This window comes from Protobothrops mucrosquamatus, unplaced genomic scaffold, assembly GCF_001527695.2.
Source record: "Protobothrops mucrosquamatus isolate PMUCROS unplaced genomic scaffold, P.Mucros_1.0 scaffold1306, whole genome shotgun sequence".
NCBI lineage: Eukaryota > Metazoa > Chordata > Lepidosauria > Squamata > Viperidae > Protobothrops > Protobothrops mucrosquamatus.
In genome coordinates, this window is record NW_015387507.1 from 28,092 (window position 1) to 38,436 (window position 10,345).

Here is a 10,345-nt window from a genome sequence, read left to right on the forward strand (position 1 = left end):
CAACTCGCAGAATTCCTGGGCCAGTATGGCTCAGCTTGGAAACCTCTCCCTTTCCCCTCAGTGTGGCTGGCTCAGGAATTCTGGGAGTTGAAGTCCACGAGTCATAAAAGAGCCCAGGTTGCCTACCCCTGGTCTAGGGGAGACATGATAACAGTATCCCAATATTTGAGGGGCTCCTACAAAGATGGGGGGGTCGAACTATTTTAAAAGACAAAACAAGAAACAATGAATGGAAACTCATCAAGAAGAGAAGCAACCTGGAACTAAGGAGAAATTTCCTAACGGCGAGAGCAATCAACCAGTGGAACAGCTGGCCTTCAGAAATTGTGGGTGCTCCATCGCTGGAGGTTTTCAAGAAGAGACTGGAGAGCCATTTGTCTGAAATGGTATAGGGTCTACTGCATGAGCAGGGGGCTGGACTAGAAGACCTCCAAGGTCCCTTCCAACTCTATTATTCTATGAAATTCTACCTACCTACCTAATACCTACCTACCTTATCTGTCTGTCTGTCTATCCATCCATCCATCATCTATCACAGGGGTGTCAAACTGCTGGCCTGTGGGCTGGATGCGTCATGGTGAAACCATGCCCACCCCATTGCCGGCAATGGAAAAAAAGTTGTGATATGTCATGACACGTCACGTGACATTGCGAGTTTGACACCCCTGATCTATCCTCTATCTCTTCATATTTATCTATCTATCATTATCTATCTATCATATCTAGCTATCATCTATCTATCCATCATATCTATCTATCTAATCTATCTATCCATCCATCCATCCATCCATCCATCCATCCATCCATCCATCTATCCATATCTATCTATCTATCTATCTATCTATCTATCTATCTATCTATCTATCTATCTATCCATCCATCCATCCATCCATTATCTGTCTGTCTGTCTGTCTGTCTGTCTGTCTGTCTGTCTGTCTGTCTGTCTATCTATCTATCTATCTATCTATCTATCTATCTATCCATCCATCCATCCATCCCTGTCTGTCTGTCTGTCTGTCTGTCTGTCTGTCTGTCTGTCTGTCTGTCTGTCTGTCTGTCTGTCTGTCTATCTATCCAGACAGACAGACAGACAGACAGACAGCTATAATGTCCTGCCATACTCTTTGAGATTTTCCAATGGCACAATCAAGCTCCACATATATAGACAGGAAGTTCCTGGCTAATCCACCAGACATCAAGATAGTAGATAAGGACCAGAAGACAGTGGTGGCGGTGGTGGTGATAGAAGTAACAATACCAAATGAAAATAACATCAGGAAGAAAGAATATGAGAGGCTGGACAAGCACCAGGGTCTGAAGGAGAAGCGGGAGAGGATGTAGGAAGTCAAGGCCAAAGTTGTCCCACTGGTAGTAAGAGCACTCGGGGCTGTGATTTCAAAAGATCCCCAAAACAGCATCGGCTCACTGTCCAGAGGAGCACAAGGCTAGGAACCCAGATCCTGTGCAGAACTCCCAGATCTCTGGTAAAGGATTCGAAACACCCATAAGGGTGAGAGGGATTTTTTTTTTATATCTACTATATATATTATTACTTACATATTTCTTAGATGTACATGTATATTATATTATGAGAGAGATGATGGATGGATGGATGGATGGATGGATGGATGGATGGATGGATGGATAGATATAGATAGATAGATAGATAGATAGATAGATAGATAGATAGATAGATAGATAGATAGATAGATAGATAGATAGATAGATAGATAGATAGATAGATAGATAGATAGATAGATAGATAGATAGATAGATGATAGAGACAGGCTGGCAGGCAGACAGACGGATGGATAGATAGATGGATAGCTGGATGGATGGGTAAGTAGGTAGCTAGATGATAGGCAGAGATGTAAAGATGATAAGTAGCTAGGTAGATAGATATGTAGAAATGATAGGTAAGTAGGTAGGTAGACAGGTAGATAGTAGGTAGATGATGGATGGATAGATGGATGGATGGATAGATAGATGATAGATAGATAGATAGATAGATAGATAGATAGATGATAGATAGATAGATAGATAGATAGATAGAGCATAGATGGATGGATGATGGATGGTTGAATCAGTAGGTAGATAAATAGGTAACAGATGATATAGATCGGTAGACAGGTAGAGATCAAATTAGACAATAGACAGCCAGCCAGCCAGCCAGATATCTGTATATCTAGGCCAGCCTCCTGCCTACCCCCCTCCCAAGAAGGATTTCACTCTTAATCTGCTACCATATGGTGGCTTGGTTGGCTTCCTGGTTAGCACGTTGGGCCAAAGCAGGCCAGCTTCTATGTGTTTAGCCAAGGATGGCTGGGCCAGCTGAAGTTTAAGGCTCAAGCAGAATGTGTGAACCCTTGGGGGGGGGGGAAGGGAAACATGGACTCCAGAAAGGAGTTGCTGATCCCATTCAGGATGGTGGCCTTGGGCATCTCTCCTTCGGCCAGCCCAATCAGGGATCCTGGCTTCAGAGAGACCCCCCCCACTTCCTTGATGGGGGGCAGGGGGTGTCTTCCCCAAGCCATGCAGGTAAGTCCAGTTTGGGGGTCTCCTTTGGCCCTGGGGGAGGGGGGGTGGATGGACCTGCTGCCCTAACCTGCTGCCCTAACATGCCTGTTTCCCCCCACCCAAAAAAAAAACCCAAGTGGGAGAGCATGAGCTTCGCCCCCTCCCTTTTTATCTGCACAACAGCCCTGAAAGGTAGGCCAGGCCAGGCCAGGCTCAAGGCTGGCAGCTTTCCTTCCCCCAGGCTGGTGGGCAGGAGACCAGCCCAAGGAAGGGAAAAGGGGGTGGGGGGGAGGGTCAATGCACCAAGCCCCCCTCCCCAAAAGGGCCCCCTCCCCCAAAGAGACCCCCTCCCCTCTCACCTGCACCTCTAGGGCTGCCCCGCGCACTGCCTGAATCCTCCTGCAGCCTCTTTCGCCCCTTAATAAAAAAAAAAAGACAGGCGAAAGTTCACCAAGTGTAGCCACCCAAACTGCGGTGGGGGCAGTTGAAAGAGGGGGGGGGCAAGGCTTCAGTCTGAGCGGACGCCCGTAGCGTTGCCTGATTTTTAAGCCGGCTCCCGTCGGGCTTGAAGACGTCTTTTTTCCCCAGAAGGGCCTCGCTCGGCTTCTCCGCACCTCCGCTGCGCGCTTCTCCCGAGCGAAGGCTGGCTGAATTGAAGAGCCGCGGGCTTCCAAGCGCTTGGGGTCCTTCAGGCGATCTCCTAAGGCAGCCTCAGCCACGTCTGTCGATCGCTTCCGCCCTCAGCGGTTCGCGGGGGCCTCGCTGCCCACACCAGGACGCAGTTCCGGGTTGGGGAGCGGGAAGGGGGCGGCCTCCCTAAGGGAAGGGCGGGGACGTCAGCGCGCCGTCACGCTCTGGCCCCGCCCGCCTCTTAAAGAGACAGGCCCACGTTGGAATGTGGGGGTGGAAAAAAGAGGCGTGAAGCAGCGCAGGCAGAAATTCAGCAGGGGAAGCTCAATCCCTGTAAAAAAAGAAAGCATCTCAAAAAAATTTGCACTTTTTATTTCCTTCCAGAACTGTCTTTTAATTGTTTAATCTCCTAACGGCTTTCCAATCCAGAATTAAAATGATCCTCATCATAAATATATCGAATAAATGATTAAATCATACACAAACAGTGCCTCTTGCATCAAGGCATGTACGTTAATAAATCGCACCTGTTAAACGAATAATTGAATAATCAACAGTGCACATCTAAATGTAAACAAAGCGCGCAAATTACATAATTAAGAAACGAGCACGCGTGAGAAATAAATAATAAGCGGGCCGCAAATAAGCAAATATCCATAAATATGAAATAAATAATAAACAATCCTACGTATTAAATGATAAAACCATCAATAAATAATCCCTGCTAAATAAACCATAAGCATACAATGCACAGGAAAGAAATACGGAAAAACTGATTAAAATTTAAATATTGTGAGATTTAGTAGGACAAACCGATAATGCCAAGTGCCTGAATTTTGATCCCGTCACCACGGGGAGGCTGCAGGGGTCGTAAGTGTGAAAAACGGTCGTAAGTCACTTTTTTCAGTGCCATCGTAACGGCTGTAAGTCAGGGATGACCTGTATATGTAATAATAGTAGTAGACACCTTGGGTGCAATCCTAAAACATCTGGAACACCACCCAGAGATGGGAAGGCCTGGAAAAAAAACCAGAAAAAAATGGGGAGGGAAAAACACAAAGGTAGATGTTTACAAGGGATTCACAACTTTCTAATCAAGGAGAGAAGCAACCTAGAACTAAGAAGAAATTTCCTGACAGTGAGAACAATTCACCAGTGGAACTACCTGCCTCCAGAAGCGGTGAATGCTCCAACACTGGAGGTGTTTAAGAAGAGACAGGACGGCCATTTGTCTGAAGTGGTATATAGGGTTTTCTGCCTGGTCAGGGGGTTGGACTAGATGACCTCCAAGGTCCCTTCCAACTTTATTATTATTATTATTATTATTATTATTATTATTATTATTATTATTATTATTATTATTATTATTATTATAAGATTTAAACTGGGGATCAGAGTTCTTCCATTGACCTCTTCCCCTCTTAGGCTTGGTGGAACTCTCTCCTGTTGGAAGACAATACCTGCCTACAATTCCTAGAAGTTTCTCTATGGTAACCGGAACCCCACCAGCCAATCAGGGTAGCCAGAAGGCTTAAACATGGCTATGGCATCATCGGAACTCATGGTGGGATCCGGTCAGAGTGATTCCGGTCAACCCTTCAGCTCTTGAAGGTTGCAGCCAGTTATTCCTGTGGACATTTTCACCAGGAACTAAAGTCTCTTTGGGTGCTCCTATCCTAGACTCAACAGGGTGAAGGCAGGTGGATCCCAACAGGATCCCCCACCTCCATCTGATCCCCTCTGAACCAAACACAAGTCCCTCTTCCGGATCGTTGGGAAGAGGAACACCTAGTGGGAGGAACGGTTAATCCTTTCAGCAGAAGGTTGATGAGATCTTCTGACTAGAGTCCCTCAAGGCGTTGTCTACTCAGCGGTCCTTGGTTGAGGCAGGTCCTTCTCCACCTCTTAAGTCTTCCTAGAGTTGAGATCGAATCAACCGATTGCTGGAAGGAGATCTCTCCCGTGGAGCAGCTTGCCATCATGGTGGAACACTCAACGTCCACGCCGTATGTCTCGGTGATGGACCAGTACGGCTACCAAATTGGCAAAGCCATCGGGCACGGCTCCTACGGGACGGTCTACGAAGCTTATTTCTCCAAGCAGAAGTCCATGGTGGCCATCAAGATCATCTCCAAGAAGAAGGCCTCGGAGGATTATCTCACAAAATTCTTACCCAGGGAAATACAGGTCACGATCGGTGTACGGGTGTGTTTGTGTGCCCGCGGGTCTCTCTGTAGAATAGAATAGAATAGAATAGAATAGAATAGAATAGAATAGAATAGAATAGAATAGAATAGAATAGGAAATTAGAAAATAATAGAACAGAATAGAATAGAATAGAATAGAATAGAATAGAATAGAATAGAATAGAACAGAATAGAATAGAATAGGAAATTAGAAAATAATAGAATAGAATAGAATAGAATAGAATAGAATAGAATAGAATAGAATAGAATAGAGTAGAGTAGAATAGAATAGAATAGAAATTAGAATAGAATAGAATAGAATAGAATAGGAAATTAGAAAATAATAATAGAATAGAATAGAATAGAATAGAATAGAATAGGAAATTAGAAAATAATAGAATAGAATAGAGTAGAATAGAATAGAATAGAATAGAAATTAGAATAGAATAGAATAGAATAGAATAGAATAGGAAATTAGAAAATAATAAAATAGAATAGAATAGAATAGAATAGAATAGAATAGAATAGAATAGAAATTAGAATAGAATAGAATAGAATAGAATAGAATAGAATAGAATAGAATAGAATAGTTGGAAGGGACCTTGGAGGTCTTCTAGTCCAACCCCCTGCTCAGGCAGGAAACCCTATACCATTTCAGACAAATGGCTGTCCAGTCTCTTCTTAAAAACCTCCAGTGTTGGAGCATTCACAATTACTGGAGGCAGGTAGTTCCCCTGGTTAATTGTTCTAACTGTCAGGAAATTTCATCTTAGTTCTAGGTTGCTTCTCTCCTAGATTAGAAAGTTGTGAATCCCTTGTAAACATCTACCTTCGTACCCGTGCAGGAACTCCTTCCGGGGGTTCAACACAATACAGGAAGTCCTTGACTTATAAAAGCTCCTTTAGTGACCAATGTTATGACACTAAGAAGAACAGGTGGGCCAAGTCGTGATTCGAACCCCAAGCCTTCTCTCCTTTCCAGGTGATGAAGAGCCTCCGCCACAAATACGTCATCAGTTTCTACCAGGCCATTGAGACCACCTCCCGCCATTACATCATCATGGAGTTGGCACCAAGCGGTGATGTCTTGGAATGGATCCAGAAATCCGGAGCGTGTTCGGAAGCCCTGGCTGGCAAGTGGTTCTCGCAACTGACCCTGGGCATCGCCTACCTGCACGGCAAGGCCATTGTGCATCGGTGTGTGTATGTGTATGTGTATGTGTATGTGTATATGTGTGTGTGTGTGTGTGTGTGTGTGTTAATTGCGTCCTTTGGGTTTCTATCCCAGCCCGGTTTCAAACAGAGGTGAGGAATTGGGATCGCCTCTCCTCCGTTTTTTTTTAGCTGTTTTGAGGTAGGCCAGAGTCCCCAATCCTGGTCACTTTATGACTTGTGGACTTCAACTCCCAGAATTCCTCAGCCAGCGTGCCTGGCTGAGGAATTCTGGGAGTTGGTCCAGAAGCAGGGGTCTTCAAACTCGGCCTTTTGATGACTTGTGGACTTCAACTCCCAGAATTCCTCAGCCAGCGTGACTGGCTGAGGAATTCTGGGAGTTGAAGTCCACAAACAGGGGTCTTCAAACATGGCCCTTTGATGACTTGTGGACTTCAACTCCCAGAATTCCTCAGCCAGGCATGCTGGCTGAGGAATTCTGGGAGTTGAAGTCCACAAGTCGTCAAAGGGCCGTGTTGGAAGACCCCTGCCACAGAGATTCGTCTTCCTCCGCCACAGAAATGTTGGGGCTCCGTTGCGGTCGTAAAGGCGAGGACCGGCTGTGACACTCTTCCCCTTGAACGGCAGGGACCTCAAGCTGGAGAACCTGCTGCTGGACAAGCGGGAGAACATCAAGATCTCGGACTTCGGCTTCTCCAAGATGGTGGCCCCCCAGATGCAGCCCCCGCCCACCCCTTCCTACCGCATGATGAGTTGCTTCTCCCACCTCAGCCAGACCTACTGCGGCAGCTTCGCCTACGCCTGCCCGGAGATCCTGCTGGGCCTTCCCTACAACCCCTTCCTCTCCGACACCTGGAGCATGGGCGTCATCCTCTACACCCTGGTGGTGGCCCACCTGCCCTTCGACGACACCAACCTGAAGAAGCTGCTCAGAGAGACCCAGAAGGAGGTGAACTTCCCCAGCCACGTCCAGATCAACGACGAGATCAAGGTGAGGGGCAGGGCTGGCCGAGCGGTTCGGCCCTTGGGCGCTGGCTGGGGATGATGGGGGCTGCCAGACGGGCAGGCTGACTTCCTTCCTTTCCTTTCCTTCCTTCCTTCCTTCCTTCCTTCCTTCCTTTTCCTTCTCCCTCCCCTTCCTTCCCTTGTCATCTCCTTCCTTCCTTCCCTCCCTCCCTCTTTCCTTGCTTCCCTCCACCATTCTCCTTCCTTCTTTCCCACTTCTCCTTCCTTGCTTCTCTCCTCCCTCTCTCCTTATTCTCCCTCCTTCTCTCCCACTTCTCCTTCCTTCCTCCCTCTCTCTCTGTTCTTCCTTCCCTCCTTTCCTTCCCTGTTCCTCCCTCCTCCGCTCCCTCATTGTCCTTCCTCCTTCTTTCCATCCTTCCTTCCTTCCCTCACTTTTGTTCCTTCCTCCCTCTCCTTCCTTTCTTCCCTCCATCCTCCCTCTTTCCTTCACTTTCTTATTCTCCCCCTCTTCCACTCCTCCTTCGTTCCTTCCTCTCCTCCCTCCCTCTTCCCTGTTCTCCTTCCTTCCCTTCTCCTGTTTCCTTCTCTCTTTCTCCTCTCCCTTCTCTGTTCCTCCCTCTCTCCTCCCTTCCCTCCGTACTCTGCTCCCTCGTTCTCCGTCCTTCCTTCCCTCCCTCCCTCCCTTCCGAAAATGCCAAACTTTACTGGCGCTGTCACTCACAACAGCCACTGCATTCTTAGGCAGCTGTGAATGACAAAAATTAAAACAATTTTTTGATTACTTCAGATAATTAAATGGAGTGACTAGCACTGATGATGTTCCCTAGTTAGGCTAATGAAACGTCTGCAAGAAAACAACCAAGTCCTCCTCCTCCTCCTCCTCCTACCCCTCCCCTTCCTCCTTTTCCTCTTCCTACACTCCCTTCTAGCACTGATGATGTTCCCTAGTTGGGTCATGAAACGTCTGCAAGAAAACAACCAAGCACAGAGAGAGCACCAAGGACCCCTCCATTAAATAAGAGTTGCTGAATTGTCCCATGGGCAAGTTGTCCCCTTCCGTTCTAGAATAGCGTGTTTTCCCAAAAATAAGACCCGGTCTTATATTAATTTTTGCTCCAAAAGACGCATTAGGCCAGGGGTCTTCAAACTCGGCCCTTTGATGACTTGTGGACTTCAACTCCCAGAATTCCTCAGCCAGGCACGTCTGGCTGAGGAATTCTGGGAGTTGAAGTCCACAAGTCATCAAAGGGTCCTAGTTCCCTCATGCTGGCTGAGGAATTCTGGGAATTGAAGCCCACAAGTCATCAAAGGGTCATAATTCCCTCATGCCTGGCTGAGGAATTCTGGGAGTTGAAATCCACAAGTCATAAAAGGGTCCTAGTTCCCTCACGCTGGCTGAGGAATTCTGGGAGTTGAAGTCCACAAGTCATCAAAGGGCCGGGTTTGAAGACCCCTGCATTAGGGGCTTATTTTCCTGTTATTTTCTTTATTTTCAGGGAAATATGGTACGAAACGCGTCCGTCTGGCTGCCAATCTTAACTGGGGCTTATTTTTGACGCAGGGCTTATATTACGAGCATCCTGAAAAAAAATCACGCTAGGGCTTATTTTCTGGTTAGGTCTAATTTGGGGGCAAACACGGGTAGTAATAATAATAATAACAACAACAACAACAACAATAAAGTTGGAAGGGACCTTGGAGGTCATCTAGCCCAACCCCCTGCTCAGGCAGGAAACCCTAGACCATTTCAGACAAATGGCTGTCCAGTCTCTTCTTAAAAACTTAGTTGGGTATTGGGTGAACGTCCCTTCGGACACGCGTGTCCTAGGCTCACCCTCCCTGCAGTGGGGAGGGGCGGGGGGGGTAAACCCCGATCAGGAGGCCGTGGCATTCAAGTGTGGGCACTCTCCTTTGCAGGACTTGATCCGTCGCATCCTACGCCCGGCCTCCAAACGGCTGAACATCTTGGAAATCCTAAAAGTGTCCTGGGTGCTGAAGTTCTTGGCAGAGAAGCCCACCTCCGAACTGAAGGCCCTTGAGGCCATCTGCGGACCCCGGACGACGGAGGCCGGCAAAAGCACCCCTACCCCCAACACCAAATCCAAATCCCTCACCTTCGCGGCGGACAAAAAAAAACCAGCCAGCCGGATCCGGAGCACGGGCCAGATCAAGCCGTCTAAGAACGCGGAGAAAAGCAGCTGAATAGCCGATTAAAATATATATATATATATACATATATATGTGGGACTCTACAATATTGCATTTGGACGCTGGGCTGAGCTGCTGGATTTCTAGCTGCAGGGAGGCGATGTCAATTATGTCCCGGGAATGCAGGGAGACTCCGGAGAAAAGGAGACCTTTTTAAATAGGGGGAGGGGAAGAAGAGTGGTCCAGATAAAAGACCAGAGGGGGCGAGCTTTGGAAATTCATTCTTTGCTACTAGTCCTTGACTTACAACGCTTCGCTTAGTGACCGTTGGACGTTACAACGGCACTGAAAAAAAAGCGACTAAGGACCGTTTCCCACGGTCATGTGATCAAAATGTAAACACTTAGCAACTGACTCATGTTTATGACGGTTGCAGTGTCCAAAACTCACTGAACGGATGTCTCACTTAGCCGCCGAAATGTGGGTCGTAAGTCAAGGACTACCTGTATTTTTCTGAAGGTGGACAGAGTTTTGTGCCTCTGAACCGTCCCAAGAAGCCTGGGCAGCACTTCTCAACCTCGGCCACTTTTAAGAATAGGTGGACTTCAACTCCCAGGATTCCCCAGCCTGCTTGGAATTATGGGAATTGAAGTCCTAGTTTGGGTCATGAAATGTCTGCAAGAAAACAGCCAAGCTCAGAGGCCACCAAGTCTCCCTCTCTGAAG

At 47.2% G+C, this 10,345-nt stretch overlaps 1 protein-coding gene across 1 annotated transcript; it reads left to right on the plus strand.

Moving 5' to 3' along the window:
- The first annotated feature begins 5,127 nt into the window (after positions 1 to 5,127).
- Positions 5,128 to 9,674, plus strand: TSSK4 (testis specific serine kinase 4). The gene is made up of 4 exons (XM_029285117.1): positions 5,128 to 5,334; positions 6,316 to 6,530; positions 7,134 to 7,497; positions 9,390 to 9,674. The coding sequence occupies exons 1-4, from the start codon at positions 5,128 to 5,130 to the stop codon at positions 9,672 to 9,674; spliced, it is 1,071 nt and encodes a 356-aa protein (XP_029140950.1).
- Positions 9,675 to 10,345: the final 671 nt, after the last annotated feature.